Here is a 20,079-nt window from a genome sequence, read left to right as displayed (position 1 = left end):
CTTCCCGGTTCGTCCAAATTGGACAAACCGGGAAGAGGAGGGAAGAGGAGCTCTGCTACAGCTTCCACTACAAACAAGCTTGAAATATAGACTTATTTAATTTTTTTCGGGACAATTTTGCATTTCGGGCCTTCAATGCAAGACGGACATTACATACGAGCAGCATGGAGGTATTTGGATGTTTTTTGGTGTGTCTTTTTGTTACGAAGACAGTTGGTATCCATTTGCAACCGTTAAGCCACGGATAACTCTGAAACTTCTCCCAGCCCTTAGTAGTCCACATGAGGGTGAGTAGATAATGAGTGAAATTTCTATTTTGGGTGAACTATCCCTTTAATTATATTAAGTCAGAACCAGTGTGCAGTTTGTCTCCACCTAGGTGAGGTGTGTGTGTGTGTGTGTGTGTGTGTGTGAGACATTTCATGCAAATGAGATTAATGGCCTCAAGGGGGAATTATATTTTAATCACAGTGACGCGCTGCGAGCTCGCCAGCTCTGTCAGAGACAAGTGTCAGGAGGTCGAGGCAGATGGTGGATGTTGGTGGTTACATTAACATCAATCACAGTCGCTAATTAAAAAAAATATGAGAGAGAGCCCCAACAGATAAGTTTGAACAATGTTCAGTAAAAAGCTCTATTTAAAAAAATAAAATAAAGATAAAAAACTATATATTTGGACCGGATCAGAAGAAATGGGCCTGTGCACAGTGACATAAATAACTATATATAACTATATAATATAGTTCGCCCCATGCCACTTTGAAGACTCTGTATGGAGACTTATTTAGGTCGTCATGAGACACAAAAACCCTTAATTCAGAACCAGGCTAATTAACTTCCTTTATTGGTGGTGGCTTTTAAAGTAAAGGGAGAGAAACTGTGATACATTAAAACCTGAACCAGAACAAAAGTCCAAACCTCCAGAGGCGACGATGTTCAGTAAAAAAAACCCCAAAAAAACCCCAAAAAGTTTCCAAGAGGGGGAGTTGTCAGGGAGTCAAACCATGGGACCGTGCAGGAAAGCTTTAATCTAAGAGCCGACACTTGATGTTTGGAAAAACATTTCAAACCCTGAGGTTGTGTAAAATTTTATGTTGTATCTTCATTGTGAGGCTCCACAAAGAGGCTGAAACTGCCTTTCACAGCATCTGAGTGCTGATTCAAAGCGTCTTCTGAAAAGTCAGCGCTCGGTCTCAACACTCAACAAGTTACAGATGAATAAAGGTACAAGTTCTGGCTGTAAAAACAGATTTTACTTTAGCTTTTTGCAACCTGAGATATTTATTCATCTCTTAGCTTGTAGTAGTCAGATGAACAAAAACTGTTCATCTCCGCATTTCTGTCTCAATTTTCAAAACACATTTCAGGCATTGAAACAGTTTCTTTTCTCCATGTTTGAGACAGAAATTCCAAACCATTGACGACTCCACTGATGTTAGATGATCACACAAACACTTCTGGGGAAATTATAGTCAATATGAAATGAAATTCAGTGACTCGTAATTTGAACTCTGGTACGTACGCAGACATGTCGGCAGCTTCTGGTTCCACTTGGGACCCGACGATCCTCTGTTGAAGCAGGTGAGCAGGCTGTTTCCAGACAGCGTGAAGCCCTTGTTGCAGACGTACTGGATGGTGGAGCCCACGGTGAAATGAGGACCTGACAGCACCCGCCTGCTGTGGTCCACCTTCCCCGGGTCGGCACAAGACACGACTGGACGGACAGAGGGAAGGAAGGAAGGAAGGAAGGAAGGAAGGAAGGAAGGAAGGAAGGAAGGAAGAAGGTCGTTCAGTTCCCAACGAGTCCTCCATTGTCAAGTCCACTGCACATTTAATTTAATTTAATTCAGTTTATTTGATAGGGACAATGCAGGCTAACATAGTGACACTTCCACTCGTTACAAACAAGTCAATGTGACTGATGTTCTGCATACAGAGATTATAGCTAATGCTAGTTTCCAACTCCTGTCCCTAGTTAGGCTTTTAGTAGAAAAAAGAAGGTAAAAAGAAAGACATCAAAATTACATACAACACAAAAAAAAGTACAATACATCTAAAATCATACCAAGTCATGACACATTAAAAATGCACACAGTTCTGATTTAGTTTCAGCCAGATTTTAACCTTTGTATTAAAAATTCTAATGTCTCGGGTTAAGTTTTATTTCGGTCGGTAGTGAATTCCACATCTGGGAACCCTTTATAGAGAAGGCCGATTGCCCAAAGGAGGTCTTATGGCGTGAGATTTTACAGTTGCCACTTGCCGTACCCCTGGTGATCCTATCACTATTTTGTCTTCTAAAACGACTGCACAGCACATCTGGAGCCAAGTTCTGCAAACATTTAAAAACCAGTTTGACAGACGGAAATTTTAAGAAATTGTCAAAACTAAGCAAATTATACTGCTTCAAGATAAGACAGTGATGCCACTTTATTGGTTTCTTGGCCATTATTTTTATGGTTTGATTACATAACTAACATAACTAACTCTCTTGTTTACCAACTCGCCCACAAGTGGAACCGAAGGGATTAGAGACTTTAAGATGAACCAGAGGGGAAGAAACATGTTGAGCATTATGATGGAACAATCCAGAAACTGCAAACAAGCTGGAAGCCTCAGTGGTGGTGATGTGGCCACAGGGGAAAAAAAAAATACTCTGGGTCGGCTTGTAAACAAAACCACCAGCAGCTACTGTTCACGTTGGACTAAACAGGAACCACCACATCTTGAACAACTGGTTTGTTTGCAGTCGTGCTGCTGTGTTTACTACAGTTTGGACCTCAGGATGATTGATGGAGACCACCCTCAGTTGACGTTCAGTTACCTTTAAAAGGATAGTTCACCCAAAATTCAAATTTCACTCATTATCTACTCACCCTCATGTCGACTAAGGGTTGGGAGAAGTTTCAGAGTCCTCCGTGGCTTCTCTGAGTTACAGCGGGGCTCCGTGCAGCACTGCATGTCCATATGACGGTTGCGAACAGAGCTCACTTTTCTTTGTCCAAAAAGACACACCAAAAAACATCCAAATACCTCCATACTGCTTGTCTGTAATGTCTTTCTTGTATTGAACAAGCTTAAAATATAGACTTATTTCATTCTTTTCGGAACAATTTCTCATGTTGGGGCTTCAATACAAGAGGGACATTACAGACGAGCAGCATGGAGGTATTTGGATGTTTTTTGGTCTGTCTTTTTGGACAAAGAAAAGTGAGCCCCGTTCGCAACCATCATACATGCAGTGCTGCACGGAGCCCCGCTGTAACTCAGAGAAGGCACGGAGGACTCTGAAACTTCTCACAGCTCTTAGTCGACATGAGGGTGAGTAGATAATGAGTGAAATTTGAATTTTGGGTTACTATCCCTTTAAGATAAAAAAGCTCATGGCCTTCATCTCCAGGTTAGGGTTAGGATTTATTATACACAGCTATACATTATAGATCAGGGGTCTTCAACATTTTTCAGGCCAAGGACCCCCAAACTGATGGAGAGATGGAGCAGGGACCCTCTACTATATAATGTATAAAGCTGTGTTTTATAATAAACTAGGCCCAGTGCCAGGTATAAACGCACCTTCTTATTTTATATTAAATACTAAGCTATTCAAATAATACACTGGTTTATATTAATGTTTTTTATTTTAAACATGTACAAGGCACAGAAAGTAGGGGGCTGTGTCACTGGTATATAACTGATACCAATGCCAATATCATCAATGTCTGTCGATTGCTATAGATAATTGGCCTTTCTTTTTGGATTTATTTGTATTCAATATCAATCTATCAATACAACATCAATATTACATCCTCAGTCTGACTCTTGTATTTCTTTAACGATGTCGACAACTCTTCCTGTCTCCAGTGTTTGATGCAGTTTAGTCGTTGCGGGTTCATCTGTGTTTGTTGTGAACTCACTTCTTTCACAGCTCGGTATGTCTCCGCTCCAGGTGAGGTCCCACTGACACATGAGCAGCTCCGCCCCCACCACCTGGTAACCGGGGTAACACTGGTAGGTGACCACGGTGCCCTGGACCAACTCCGGGTGGGACGTACTCTTCCACCCGTTAGCGATCTCTGGCAGCTCGGGGCAGGTGTCGTTACGAGCCACTTCTGCAGGAGCGAGAGGGGAAATTCATTTAATATGATAAAATATATCTATCACCATCAAACTAACAAAATCCCCAATCATTCATGCTCCTCATGATCCCATGACCGCAGATATTTATAGAGAGATTTATAGATTAGAACTAGGGTCTTACATGTGTAAAGTCTAGAGCCACCTGGTGGATAAATAGTGCAACTGCAGCAGTAGTTTTTTTTTCTATCCCTTGTATTCGCTTCAGCAAAATAACCTTGAAGGGATAGTTCAACATTTTGGCAAACAGGCGCATTGCCATAATCCCTATAGTCATAGTAGTAGGTTCATTACCTTTAATTGTTGGTGCAAGCTGTTTTTAGAATGGCGGAGCAGAGCCGCGAGCTGCTCAGAGCTACGCTACGGAGGCTCATGGGATTTCTTGGTTTCCCTCATCAAACTCATCAAATATACAATCCAACAACTCCACAACGCTCTGGTGGACAAGTTGTGACCTGCACATTCACCACGCTATGAGATAATAACACAACGTTACCAGACAGAGTTGTTTTAGAGGGAAATTCATGCAAAACCGCTGAGGCGCGATTCTTTCATCAAGCAGTCTCTGTATTTACCTCTGTTGGATTGTGTATTTGATGAGTTTGATGAGGGAAACCAAGAAATCCCATTAAAGGTACAATTAATTAAAGGTACAATTAAAGGTAACAAACCTACTGCTATGACTATAGGGATTATGGCAATGGGCCAATTTGCCAAAATGTTGAACTATCCCTTTAAATGATTGCACTAGTAACAGAATATTATGGACTTAAAGTAGCAGTTAAAGTTGTTAAAGTGATGCTAGTTAGCTTTAGCTAGTCTCCTGTATTATAGACACTTTGGGAAACATCCACAATAGATCTACAGAAGCACAGCATCTATTACAGCTGAACGGTGACAAATGTCGTTTCTAGTTCTCAGGTTATTCATGTTTTGGTTTGTACTTTGTTAAAAAATTGCTCCTAAATTTCCTGACAGTCTCCTTGAAGCAGCCCTGGTCCACAGGGACGTTATCTCTGCTGCATGGTTCCTGGACACACAGCTGCAGGTTTGGATTTTGTGTTTACAAGTCTAATTTGGACAAACACAGCAAAGTAATTGCGCCCGGGCTCAACTCTCCAACGCCGTCCCACCGAGCGCTGGTGTGTTTACATTCGGCCGATGAGATTCATGAGGAGACAGTAATAAAAGCTTCCCTCCCTCCCGTCGTCCCTCTTTGTAGATCATCTGTATTCTGTGGCCGCTCCTTCCCTCTGAATTCATTAGCTTTAATCAGATATAGTGAGGAGGCTGCGGCCGAGTGCTGCACCGAGGGGAGGCCCTGACAACCAGGGACCGGGGACTTATTGTCCAGGGATCAGAGTCCAGAGACTAGAGACCACAGACCAGAAAAGTGGAGGGACATTCAAATTTGTGACCTTAAGGGGATAGTTCACCCAAAATTTAAATTTCACTCATTATCTACTCACCCTCATGTCGACTAAGGGCTGGGAGAAGTTTCAGAGTCCTCTGTGGCTTCTCTGAGTTACAGGGGGTCTCGGCGTAGCAGTGCATGTCCATATGGATACCAACTGTCTTCGTAACAAAAGGACACACCAAAAAACATCCAAATACCTCCATGCTGCTCGTATGTAATGTCCCTCTTGTATTGAAGCCCCGGAATGTGAAATTGTCCCGAAAAAAATTAAATAAGTCTATATTTCAAGCTTGTTTGTAGCGGAAGCTCCTCTTCCCGGTTCGTCAAATTTGGACGAGCCAGGGTCCTTCCTCTTCCCAGTTCGTCCAAATTTGACGAACTGGGAAGAGGAGCTTCGAGACTCTTCCCAGTTCTACAAAACAAGCTTGAAATATAGACTTATTTAATTTTTTTCGGGACAATTTCGCATTTCGGGGCTTCAATACAAGACGGACATTACATACGAGCAGCATGGAGGTATTTGGATGGTTTTTGGTGTGTCTTTTTGTTACGAAGACAGTTGGTATCCATTTGCAACCGTTATATGGACATGCACTGCTACACCGAGACCCCCTGTAACTCAGAGAAGCCACGGAGGACTCTGAAACTTCTCCCAGCCCTTAGTCCACATGAGGGTGAGTAGATAATGAGTGAAATTTCAATTTTGGGTGAACTATCCCTTTAAATATCAGTTTATGTCCAAACAAAATCTTCATCTGGCTCAGTCAGCGTAAGAGACTGAACACCTATCTATTGTGGGTTTGTGCTTCAACCTGTGGCTGATCAATACTCTGTACTTCTTGGATCCTGCATTACAAACCATTACAACAACTAATAGCTGCAGAGTGTCAGATAATCTGCACAGCACCCTGTTATTAGGCTACTCCTCTGTATTATAAACTTTCACTTTTCTCTCTGATCCAGCCTCAAATTGCTTCATAATTGTTAGAATTAGTCGACTCTGCAGTTCTGGGGCATTTCAGTGACATTTCCTGATGCTCTCTGACTTATAAAGCACTGAAATATTACAATTCTAACTATATCTAATGTTGATGTTTTGACAGAATCTGCCCAGTGATGACCAGACAAACGCTTCGTGGTCACAGAGCATAAATATGGTCACAGTTAAGGCAAATTACGGTCATTAGACAAATATCGTAGTACACTTAAAAAAAAACACAAACATTAGTTGATGGTTTGTGGTGCGATATTAACTCCAGTCAACAGCATGAAAGCCAGGAAGGATGCATGACTTCCTGTGTTGACACTGGATATAAACCATGTGGAATTGTTCAATATGGACATAACTACGATATGATACCATACCATACGATTCAAAATGACGATACCATATGATACGATACGATATGATACGATACGATATGATATGACACGATATGATATGATACGATACTATATGATGCCATACGATATGATACGATACAATTCAAAATGTTACGATACAATACAAACGATATGATACCATACCATACCATGCAATTCAAAATGATACGATACCATACGATACGATACGATACGTACGAAGTTTACGTAGCGGCCTCTACATAAACAAAATGATGTATATTAGCATTACTTTAATCAACAGACTTCCTGAACTTCTCTGGATGACCTGGGCATAACAAGTTGGACGGTCGTGGTTAAACTTCTCACCTTTTCTTTCCTCCACGATCACTTCTAATGAGTCTGGGGATCTAGTCAATAACTCCCAGGGACGGGACTATGACGTAGGGGATGTAAACTGTTGGTATAAAACAGCCAACAGTGTGATTCCCCTACAATATGGAAAACAACAACCACCACTTTTACTTTACACTATTTTGCAGCATAACCGCCACTGATCCTGAGTTTAGAGATGGTTGTGATTGGTTTTAGAAATACAAACTTGTTAGTTATGTTTTCCCCGCTACGCTTGAATGGGAATGGCTGCAAACTACAGGTAACACGCTAGACGCTAGGTACTATTCGTACTCATCCAATCACTCTGCTCTGGTTTGACTCACCGAAGAAGCGGACGATGAAGCCGTTGTTGTAGCCGTAGATGTTGGTGGCGGGGTCGGACTGGAACTGGATGGTGACATCGGCGGTGGAGGTGTAGAGCTTGAAGTGCGGCTTGGACCCTCCGTACTGACCCAACACTTTGGCGTTGAGGTCGTCCCCGTCATAAAAGGTCACCAGGTCGTTCTTACCGATGTTCAGCCTGAAACCGGAGAAACAGTTCATTTACAGCTGATGATGTTAATATAATAAAATATATCCATCACCGTCAAGATAACAAAATCCCCAATCATTCATACTCCTCATGATCCCATGACCGCAGATATTTATAGAGAGATTTAGAGATTATAACTAGGGTCTTACATGTGTAAAGTTTAGAGCCACCTGGTGGATAGCCTAAATAATGCAACTGCAAAAAAACCTTAAAGGGATAGTTCAACATTTTGGCAAACAGGCCCATTGCCATAATCCCTATAGTCATAGTAGTAGGTTTCGTTACCTTTAATTGTCGGTGCAAGCTATTTTTAGAACGGTGGAGCAGAGCCACGAGCTGCTCATAGCTACACTACGGAGGCTCATGGGATTTCTTGGTTTCCCTCATCAAACTCATCAAATACACAATCCAACAACTCCAAAACGCTGGTGGACAAGTTGTGACCTGCACATTCACCACGCTATGAGATACTAACAGAACGTTACCAGACAGAGTTGTTTTAGAGGGAAATACAGAGACTGCTTGATGAAAAACTGCCCCCAACAGAATCGCGCATCAGTGGTTTTGCATGAATTTACCTCTAAAACAACTCTGTCTGGTAACGTTGTGTTATTATCTCATAGCGTGGTGAATGTGCAGGTCACAACTTGTCCACCAGAGCGTTTTGGAGTTGTTGGATTGTGTATTTGATGAGTTTGATGAGGGAAACCAAGAAATCATATTAGCCTCCGTAGCGTAGCTCTGAGCAGCTCACGTTGGTTTAACAGTTGGTTTAAAATCTGGAGTCCAGCTTTTTCCTTTTGGGTTTTTAATGTGTGTAAAAAAAAAAAAAAAAAGAAGGAAGGGAAAAAGAAACACTCTGCTCTCACTGACCTCACACACTCATACCGAACTCTTTTGCCCATGAGACAAATCAGACAGAGCGGGATGTTAATGGTACAGCTCGCTGCATTTTAACAGTAATTGCACAAAGACGTCCACGACAACCGCAGGTCGAACCAAGGTCAGAGAAACTCTTACATCATTCATGACGGGCAGCGAGGCTCCTGCTGCCTGAACATTGTCAGGATAATAATGTGACTATCGACCAGGTGAGATCTTATGGTTCACATCATTTTATACAAAAGGAAATAAACCGTGTTTGTCCTCCTTCTTTTATCCTTTTACATATTTTTTCTATCCATTAAAACCAGCGGTCATGAAAACGATTCGCCCCGAACCTTTGCTGTGCAGAGATTAAGTACAGATATTATATAACATAATAATGATTATGGATCTTCAGCTGCATGAGGTCAGTAAGAAAAACCTCCTACAGCTTTACAAAGAAACTTCAGTTCAACAGAAATTAGCATAAAACAGATTTTTAACCCACAGTATGTGCTCATCATTAACAATCATCACAACCTTCCTGCATAACAAATACTTTTATACTTTTCACTTTTAGGACTCCACGCAACTGTACTGACTATAACAAGTAAACTAATCTTCATTTGTGAAATCAGTGGAGCGGCATCTTTACAACGAAATTTGTTCAATGAGATTTTTTTTTTCGGAGAGTTGTTTAAGCCTCGTTCTCTTTCACGAGTTCATGTCTCCAAAATCTGACTCACACAAGAGTTCAGTTAAATGTTAAATCATCATAAAAAACAAGCACCAGCATGAAACGATGGCCAAGTCCTGATGAATAATAACATGGGACTGATGTAACTTTGAGTTGAAGCATGAAGCTTTAAATTGAATTGAAGTTTTCAATCAAATTACAAATGATAAAGAGTTGACTGTTATAGAGATAGTTCAACATTTCAGCAAATTGGCCCATTGCCATAATCCCTACAGTTTTAGCAGTAGGTTTGTTACTTTAAAGCAGAAGTAAGCGGAATATTTGTGTTAATATAAGTCTTAAATAGTTATATCTTCCGACAGCAATCACTTACATAGAGTGTTTGGTCTGAAACACGGGTCTGTCAGTCACTCTGCTCTGCTGTAAGCCGAGGAGAAAACGTCTTGTATACTTCCTTGTATCCTACAACCTTTATCCAATGAGGAGAGAGAACGGCATGAAGGGCTGTGTGTGCAGCCAAGGGATAAGCGTGAATGTGGTGACGTAGGGACGAGGACCAATAGATCCATGACGAGGGCGGGGGCTGCTAACTCCATCGGCTGACAAGAAGTTAGCCAAAACGACCGGATCGCTTACTTCTGCTTTAATTGTCGTTACAAGCTAGTTTTAGAACGGCGGAGCAGAGTGGCGAGCTGCTCAGAGCTACGCTACGGAGGCTAATGGGATTTCTTGGTTTCCCTCATCAAACTCATCAAATACACAATCCAACAACTCCACAACGCTCTGGTGGACAAGTCGTGACCTGCATTCACCATGCTATGAGATAATAACAGAACGTTACCACACAGAGTTGTTGTAGAGGGAAATGCGAGACTGCTTGATGAAAAACTGCCCCCAATTGAAGCACGTATCAGAAGTTTTGCATGAATTTACCTCTAGAACAACTCTGTCTGGTAACGTTGTGTTATTATCTCATAGCGTGGTGAATGTGCAGGTCACAACTTGTCCACCAGAGTGTTTTGGAGTTGTTGGATTGTGTATTTGATGAGTTTGAGGAGGGAAACCAAGAAATCCCATTAGCCTCCGTAGCGTAGCTCTGAGCAGCTCACGGCTCTGCTCCGCCGTTCTAAAAATAGCTTGCACCAACAATTAAAGCAGAACTTTGCAAGTCGGCCGGAAATAGCTCGCTCCTTCGTTGGTTTCTCTTTTTTTCCCTCTCCGGAGCTCCCCCACAGTTCTGGGAGGCACATGTCACTGTCGTAAAAACTCGCCGCCGCCACCTCCTCCACCCCCCCTACACGTGCTTGTGTTTACTGCTGTTTGCTAAGCCCTGCTAACACGGAGCTAACGCTAACACGGAGCTAACGCTAACACCGAGCTAACGCTATGCTAACACGGAGCTAACGCTAACACGGAGCTAACGCTAATACAGCCACACACAGGCACAAAGACACAGACATACACACACAGGAATAAAGGTTCCAAAACGCGAAGGTGTGTGTGTGTGTCCAGTGTTGCCAACTTGGCGACTTTGTCGCTAAATCTGGCGACTTTCCAACCCTTCTTGGTGACTTTTTTTGTCAAAAGCGACTAGCGACAAATCTAGCGACTTTTTCCCGTGATGTTACAAACGTTTCTGGACCTGAAATCACGTTATCACAGCTGTTTTCAACGAGCAGCGGCGCTGCCGCGGGCACTCAGGTATTCAGCCTACACACAGTAGTGTCACGGAGCTGCCTCCGCTGCATTCAGAGACGCACTGCTCCACGCCACAGACATAAAGAGCGCCGCTGGCCACCCCCCCCCACCCCCCCCCCCCCCCCGCTGAGATAATGACGTCATTTAGCGACTTTTAGCGACTTTTACGACAGCCAATAGCGACTTTGCTTACTGAGGAGTTGGCAACACTGTGTGTGTCATGATGTATTACATTATCTTATAAAAGACCCATGGTGTGTGTATCTGTGTTAGCATTAGCTCCCCGTTAGCCACAAGCTGAACTTCATCAGTAAACATTTCATGTTTCCATGGTTTCCTCCGACTTTCCGAACTCAAACCAATCACGATTCGTGACATGCATGACGTCATATGCGTTCTTATCTCGTACTGCCGTAAGGCAGTTTCTCGCGATACTTCTATCCATTGACGAGATTTGTAACACCGAGACGGACGACTGATCTTGCAAGTGCGGTTTTCAGCCAGTGGGGGGGGTGAGCGCATTGGCCTAGACCCCATTCACTTCATAACAGGTCACTCAACCATCACAGTGACTCTGAGCCACAATAATTACAGCCCAAATCCTGCATAGTTCTGCTTTAAAGGTAACGAAACCTACTGCTATGACTATAGGGATTATGGCAATGGGCCAATTTGCCAAAATGTTGAACTATCCCTTTAAAAGTTGCCTTTAAGTAGTTTGCCTATCACAAACAGCGCAATGTGTGGAGGCTTTTAGAATCACAGAAACTAATCAATTTAAATCTCCTTTGATTGATTTGGACACAGTGGATGCATGTGTTGTGCACTTTTGTCTACACTATTTTTATACATGTCTTGTTATATATAATGTGTTTTTGTCGTTTATACGTAATGTAATCAAGATCCTGCTCTCAATGGTCTTCTCTGTTTGAATAAAGGGTTATATAAAAGGTAGAATAAATAAAACAGGCCAAAACACTGAGCAGCTTTGGTGAAAAGATGTGATTATAAAAATATATAAAAAATGTTTTTAAATGAGACGGATGTTTCATCTCAGTCCTGAATGACTGATCATTGTCAATAAAAATGATAAAAGCTTCATGTGGCCTCCGTGTTGTTCCAGGACCAGAAACATTTTTTAAATGATTTTTCAAGTGAGCTGTGAGTTAAAGCTGCACAAGCACAAACTCCCCCGGTCACAGTTTAATTGTCGTGTCGTTGTGTGGTTGTGCGTCCGCGGCCTGTGCAGCTGTAACTCTGCTCCAAGCCGTCACCTGAGTCTGAGCCGAGAGCAGATGTAACGTGGAGGAGGAAGGGAACCGGCTCAGCCAGAATAAAGCGGTGACGCGCTCTTTGCTGTTGCTAATTAATCACCAGCGGCTCCTGATAAAACTCATTAGCCGGCCTGAGATTGAGCCATTAATCACTATGGGAATGCTGGAAAATCAAAAGGTGCAACTGACACGGAGCGAATCGACATCTGGAGACGCCTGATGACATAAAATGTTTATTTTCTTTTATTTGTTGTTTTTCTTTTTTGCCTTCTGCCAAAAAAAAAACTGTGAAAAAATCAGACGAGTGTGTTTGTCTTCCTGTTGCAGTTTTTACACTGCAAAAACTCCAAATCTTTCCAAGAATATTTGTCTTATTTCTTGTCAAAATGTCTCATTTCTAGTCAAAACTAATCTGTTTCCACTTAAAATAAGACTCGTCACCTAAAAATGTACTTGTTTTAAAATAATTTTCACGTGTTTCAAACAAATTTTCACTTGAAATAAGTATAAAAATCTGCTCCACTATCAGATTTTTCTACTTATTTCAAGTGAAAATATGCTTGAAAGAAGTAAAAAGTGTCTAAGAACAAGCTACTTTTTAATACGATGAGTCTTATTTTAAGTATTATTAGATTTGTTTTGACTAGAAATAACATTTTTACTAGAAATAAGACAAATATTCTTGGAAAGATTTGGAGTTTTTGCGGAAACATCAACAGGAACCATGGATATTTCAATATGACTGTAAAGATATTCAAAGCGTATGTTTACACCATTTGCTATCCAAGAAGGACGTTCTGGCTTGTTTGCCGGCTACGGCAAAAGTTTTATCTATCAAGCTTGGTTCATTACCATTACCCCTACCCCACCAGCAATATTTTGCAAGCGCAATGGCAAAATATGATTGGTTGAAAGAAATCCAACCACCTGGGGCGTTGGAGGGTCTGGCGAGCGAGACAAGTATCATTCAATATCAATTTATTTCTGAACATCATCTCTGGTCAAAACCGGAAGTCGGTTTAGCATTTCCGGTGGAATGTACGTTTACGCTTTCATTTGTTTTCAGTTGTTCCATGGTTTTCAGTCGTTGTCATAGTTGCGGTAAACTATTTTAATGTGAATCCGGAGCCTTAGTCCTGTTGTTTCTATTTTGTAATGTATTTTATCTCTGTTGCTGTCTAATTTCAGTGTGTCTTGTAATTGTTGCAACTTTTCTATGCTGCTGTCTTAGCCAGGCTTCCCTTGAAAAATAATTGTGTCATTGTGTCTCAACGGGACCGACCTGGTTAAATAAAGGCAAAATAAAAATTTAAAAAACGCATGGATCTATTAACGCTGGCTTTTAACACGGATGTCAATTCATGTGATATCCATTGTCAAAAGCTGGTGTGAGGATCCATGCGTTTTACAGATTTTAATTGAAAAAGAAAAATATCCATGCATTTACCGCAACTACCGAAACCATGGAAACGTAAACATAAAATTCAACCGGAAGAGCAAAACCGGCTTACGTTTTCGACGTTCGGAAAAAGGTGGATAGTATGTAAAGATTTTCAAATCAAATCGAATAGATGTGGTCTGATGAGGGCGCTGTAACAACACTATGAACATAATTTCTGTCATTCTCACTATGGCCACTAGATGTCGCCTAGCAGCAGAATTTAACTACGAGCTGCTGCACAGACGACTCATTTGTACGAACAGTTTTGAAATAGACATTTTTCCTTCTAGAGTCAAACTGTGGTTTTTGTTCTGACAAAGTGCTGAGATTTGTTTTGTTTTTATGTTTTTATTCTAAACCTGAGTCGAACACAAACGTCCTCTATAATTTCCAAAATGCACCAATGTGCAGCCCTGTCACCACTTCACTTCAGCCGAGCCAAACATCCAGCAGGGAGCTCATTTCCCTCTGTTGTGTTCAGTATTTCTTTTCTTTTTTTTTTTTTCCATTAAACCCGTCTGTTGGTGGTTTTAATGTGTTGATTTCACACCATCAGGCAGCAGCTACAGGAGGTTATTATTTAAATTCCTTCTCACCCTCAGACAATTTCCTTTTAGATTATCCTTTAAAAACATCTCATCTCATTTCCAGCTCTGATTAAAAATATTCCCACCTCATAATTTCAGGTGTATTAGAAAATCAAACGTATAAACTCTAGCTGTAAAATCTAACCTTGAAACATCTTGAACATGATGCGAGACCCGATAAACAGTAAAACATTCACGGCGTCCTCGTGGCGCTGTGGGTTTATTTGACGGATGAAACCTCTGGAGGACGGGACGACGGGTTGAGAAATATTTTCAGCTGGTGTCAAATTTGCAGTGATTAAGCCAAACAAGGCTTTCTGTGGCTCGGCGGCACATCTGTAGAGGAAAATCAATGGCCGCCTCCGTTCCCTGACACTAATTTGATTTGGTTCAATTTGTAAAAAAGCAGGTTTTGAGTTTGGCCCCCGGCCCCCAGGAGCAGCTGCCAACACATTTCACCTCCGCCGTTCACTTCACGATCCGCTCGTCTCTTCCACAGACGGAGATACAGAAGGAAACGGTTTGAACTGAAGATGAAATGAGCTGAAATCTATCATCACAGAATTGATTCTCAGGCTTTAAACCAATCACTGATCTCCACTGTTTTCAACCTGAGTCCTGATATTTAACTTGCAATTTGCATCGTCAGCAATAAAGAAATAAAAGTGATGATTCTCAAAACACATGGAACAGATTTCACTAAATGAGCCGTCACTGGCAGAAGGATTATCATGTATTGATCAGAGCTCTTTCATAGTTGACTGGGCTTGATTGACATTTCCCTCTGTTAGATTTTAAGTCTTTACAACTCACATCTTTATCAGTGTAACTGCTGCATGAAGACAATCTGTATATTTGTGTTTCAGGGTAAAAAAGTGTGGCCCTTAGCATGTTTCCTACTGTGATTCTCAGTTTTATACAGTTTATCAATAAACAGCACACTGCATATGATATCAGTGAAGTTCTGAACTATCAAATATATTCGGGTCGGGTGAACATTTGTCTCCTTGAGGGATTCCCTTAAAAACCTGTGGAGATGTTCCATTCGGGCCAAACTCATGTTTTATGAGGTTACCATGACCATGACCTTTGACCCCCAAACTGTAACCAGTCCATCCTTGTGTCCTAGTGAATTAGCCTGGATAAAGTCAGACCAAATATCAATCTCATTGGCGACTAAGGCTGTCTTTACACTATATGGTTAAAGTGGCCCGATTCAGATTGGATCTGTAACATGAACGCATGGAACGCATGGAATCGGATATTGTCAGATCGGATTCAGGCCCCCGTTATATGTGGAAATAAATCAGACATAAATCGGATATCTGCCTATACGTCTGCAGTCTAAACAGACAGATCGGATCTTTCCTGGCAATGCCTGTGTGACAGTTGATGGTCCTGTCACTATGTCTCCAATTGATCATGTGCCTATATACCTATATGTGCCTCTATCTATCTATCTATCTATCTATCTATCTATCTATCTATCTATCTATCTATCTATCTATCTATCTATCTATCTATCTATCTATCTATCTATCTATCTATCTATCTATCTATCTATCTATCTATCTATCTATCAATAATAATATTAATTCCCGTGCCCACACGTTTCGCTGAACCTCTGTAATTGACACGTGGTGCTGACCTGGACTACCATGGCCAGCTGTGGCCAGCTGTGGTCACTGTTGCGTAGCTCTGAGCAGCTCGCGGCTCTGCTCCGCCATTCTAAAAATAGCTTGCACTGGCAATTAAAGGTAACAAACCTATGGGGATTATGGCAATGGGCCAATTTGCCAAAATGTTGAACTATCCCTTTTATGTTATCATAAGAAAATACAAGTAGCTCACTTTCTCTACCATCAACACTTGTAAATCCACACACACATTCACAACATTAGGAGACTTAGGAGACAGGAAGTGTAGCTAAACCATTTCATATCATTGGTGCAGCTTGTAATGAGCCATCTAAACATAGTAGAGGATCTTTGGTGTCGCAAACATGGAACATGATAATACACACTGCTTTGAATGTCCAGCAGGGGGCAGCAGCGCAAACTAAACAGGGATCAGGGGGAAACTGAGAAAATCTGCATGTTGATCTTGACTTTGTTGCTCCACTTATGAAAAACACTGGTTAAAAGTCCTGGGAAATGTAGAAGATCGTCATCAAGAAAAATCAAAGCGAAAATAAAAACTAGTGTGTGAAGGTATTCATCGCCTCAGCCTGACATCATGTGACAGTTTTGAGCATCTTCTCTGTGTGCTGGATTGTTTCTCTAATAATAATGCAGCTAATTAGCACTTGAGCAGCGAGTGGCATTTGTAAAAAAAAGGCGACGCCGCCTCTGATTTCAGTCCAGCGGCGGTCGGTCGGACACGGGTCTGTAATTTGAGCGAGAGAGAGACAGCGATTTCACTTCCCCTCGCTCTCCCTTTAATCACACCTTTCACTCCCTCCTCTTTCATTTGAAGGCCATCTATAAAAGTCATTTGATACAGCCCGGTGATAATGTCCCTTCTGCCATTACGCAGATGGAGCGGCAGATATGTATATGTGACCGCCGTGTGCACAGGTGTGTGTGTGTGTGTGTGTGTGGAGTGTGAGGAACCAATTCCCAGGGACCTTGTTATAGGCCTCATATATCTCTGTACACGGTCTAACCCCCGAGAGCTCGGGGAGAACAGCTGCTGCTGATAAGCTTCATATAAACGCTCAGACACCTGTTAGACATACGGCAGCGAGCTGGTTGGCTTTGTGCTGGATTAGAAGTTTCTCTCCATGGAAATCTCTCTGCTCTGCTCTGCTCAACTCCCACGAGCACCTGGGAAACTGGACCACGGCGACGTGCTGACACCTCAAGTTTAGTTTCACACTTTTAGAAGTGAATCCTCTCACACAAAGACACACACAAAGACACACACGGTGAAAGAAAGCCCCACTAGCAGCTCCTAGAAGCTCAGATGTCTCAGGACTTCTCCCTTCCACCTGCCGACCTCATAAATGAGTCTGGTGGAGGATGAGAACTATAGCTAGCAGGTCCAGCACCCAGGTTGTTGCCATGATGAATGGAAAAATTTACAGTTTTAGGAAGAACGTTAAAGGGATAGTTTAACATTCTGGCAAATTGGCCCATTGCCATAATCCCTATAGTCATAGCAGTAGGTTTGTTACCTTTAATTGTCGGTGCAAGCTATTTTTAGAACGGCGGAGCAGAGCCATGAGCTGCTCAGAGCTACGCTACGGAGGCTCATGGGATTTCTTGGTTTCCCTCATCAAACTCATCAAATACACAATCCAACAACTCCAAAACGCTCTGGTGGACAAGTTGTGACCTGCACATTCACCACGCTATGAGATAATAACAGGATGTTACGAAACAGAGTTGTTTTAGAGGTAAATTCATGCAAAACCGCTGATGCGCGTTGCATTCGGGAGCAGTTTTTCAGCAAGCAGTCTCTCTATTTACCTCTAAAACAACTCTGTCTGGTAACGCTCTGTTATTATCTCATTGCCAGAGCAATTGTCTCATTGTGTACTTGATGAGTTTGATGAGGGAAACCAAGAAATCCCATTAGCCTCCGTAGTGTAGCTCTGAGCAGCTCACGGCTCTGCTCCGCCGTTCTAAAAATAGCTTGCACCGACAATTAAAGGTAAGGAACCTACTGCTATGACTATATGGCAATGAGCCAATTTGCCAAAATGTTGAACTATCCCTTTAACATTCGAGACATTCATTTTAATTGGATGCAAAACTATGATAAGCGCAGGAGGAGTCATCAAATGTCTGAAATTGTTTTAAAGGAAGTGAAAATTTGATGTAAAATACTACAAATTACTTTTTTCTCTCTGACACGAATTTGGTTTATATCAACAGATAAATGAACAATTAACGTGGATACAGGATTAAAGCTTTTTTATTTCATGGGCTAATTAAAGCTCCACATGTTCCTCTTCTCCTGTCTTTTATTTTGAAGGGCTGAACCATAAGAAGATATATAAAAAAAACCATCTCAGTGTCGTTTCACATCTCTAAACTGTAAAACTGTAAACGTCCAGTTAAATTAACATAAAGAAAGGTAAAAGATGATTTTCACATAAGCTAAAACAGGTCGCGGGATGAATTTTTTTTCTTTTTTTTTGGTCGTCGTTGTTGTAATGTGTAAATGTTTTCACTGGTACCTTCACCTGCACTAAAATCACCTGCGCTGCCAAATGCACAGCAGCAATTACTTATGTTGACAGACTTCCTTTCAAAAACTGGAGGAAGCCATTAATCAGTGCTTCTCAAAACACAACAGGAGCACAGGTGGCGCTCAGAGAGAGAGAGGGAGGGAGAAGGAGGGAGAAGGAGGGAGGGAGGGAGAGAAAGAAAAACAGAGCTTAAGATGCAACCGATGCAAATGAGCCCTCCTTAATTTGCTTGCACACGGTGAATGATTTTCGATGCCTGACTGACTCACGGGGCTGCGACACGGCGGGACGCGTTGTTCGGTGTCTTCACCTTGGCACTGCAATCGCACACAGCAGCCATGACAGGAGTGGGAGGAGGAGGAGGAGTGGGAGGAGGAGGAGGAGGAGGTGTGTGGTGTGTATGGAGGGGAGGAGGGGTGGGGGACTCCCAAACGAAACTTCCTGATATAATTAGCTTTCTCTGCTGCACCTAATTAACCTTTGTCTGCGTGGCACTTAGGCGTCGTATTCATTAACAGCTCGTTGTGTTTTCTCTTTCCTCGTGTTTCACCCGTCACGCTGAGGGCGGCTCTTCATCATCATCATCATCATCATCCACACAACTCAACTCGTCCGTGGCTCCAGATGAAGTTTCAGATTAGATTCAGAAGAGGAAATGTGGGTGTAGTAGTGTAGTAGTGATAAATGTTGTGTTGCTGTGTATGAATACGAGGTGAGGAGGTGGATCTAACTACATGTGCGGAGGGATACTGTAGTAGTTTTTGCCATCAGATTTCATTATGTGATAAACACTTAGCCACTAATGAGTGTCAAACAATTAGCCGCTAACTAGCAATAGCCTGAGTGCCTTATGCTAGGCTACTGTATTGCTAATCTTTGATGTTTAAAATACTGTATATTGCATATGCTCATTCTCTGTTTATTGAGTAATGATTACTTTAAGTTCATAAATCATCTGGAGCTGTAGTTGTTATCTGATTAGATATATATCTAGCTCAGTATATTTTATATTTAAGTTGTAGCTACTGTATTTCTAATGCTCGTTGTGTTTTCTCTTTCCTCGTGTTTCACCCGTCACGCTGAGGGCGGCTCTTCATCATCATCATCATCCACACAACTCAACTCGTCCGTGGCTCCAGATGAAGTTTCAGATTAGATTCAGAAGAGGAAAGGTGGGTGTAGTAGTGTAGTAGTGTAGTAGTGATAAATGCTGTGTTGCTGTGCATACGAGGTGAGGAGGTAGGAGGAGGTGGATCTAACGACATGTGCGGAGGGATACGTTACGTACACTTGAATGTCCAGCATGATCCTCTTGTCCTCCTCCACGTGGATCCCCCAGATACAGTCCTGGCCTTTGTCGTAGGCTTCGGGCCAGTTAGGAGAGAGCACCACGCCGGCTGAATCAGTGATCTCACCACTGCACACGGCTGGAACGCACACACACAAACACACACAGACACACAGACAGAGAGCAACAGGACAGGGCGTTAAAAATTGCTGATG

General features: G+C 42.1%; 1 protein-coding gene across 1 annotated transcript in view; it reads right to left on the bottom strand.

The window, feature by feature from the left end:
* sez6b (seizure related 6 homolog b) overlaps positions 1-20,079 on the bottom strand; it is a 221,445-nt gene that overhangs the window by 14,077 nt on the left and 187,289 nt on the right. Inside the window, exons 9-12 of the mRNA XM_085794838.1 lie at positions 19,865-20,003; positions 7,612-7,808; positions 3,915-4,109; positions 1,523-1,714 (exon numbers count right to left, since the gene is read on the bottom strand). Of these exons, the coding sequence (XP_085650964.1) occupies positions 1,523-1,714; positions 3,915-4,109; positions 7,612-7,808; positions 19,865-20,003 (723 nt within the window). The remainder of the gene's footprint in view (positions 1-1,522; positions 1,715-3,914; positions 4,110-7,611; positions 7,809-19,864; positions 20,004-20,079) is intronic.

The sequence above is a fragment of the Trachurus japonicus genome, chromosome 13, assembly GCF_045865225.1.
Source record: "Trachurus japonicus isolate A0001 chromosome 13, Traja_1.0".
In the NCBI taxonomy this organism is placed as follows: domain Eukaryota; kingdom Metazoa; phylum Chordata; class Actinopteri; order Carangiformes; family Carangidae; genus Trachurus; species Trachurus japonicus.
This window is presented reverse-complemented; position numbering and strand designations above follow the sequence as displayed.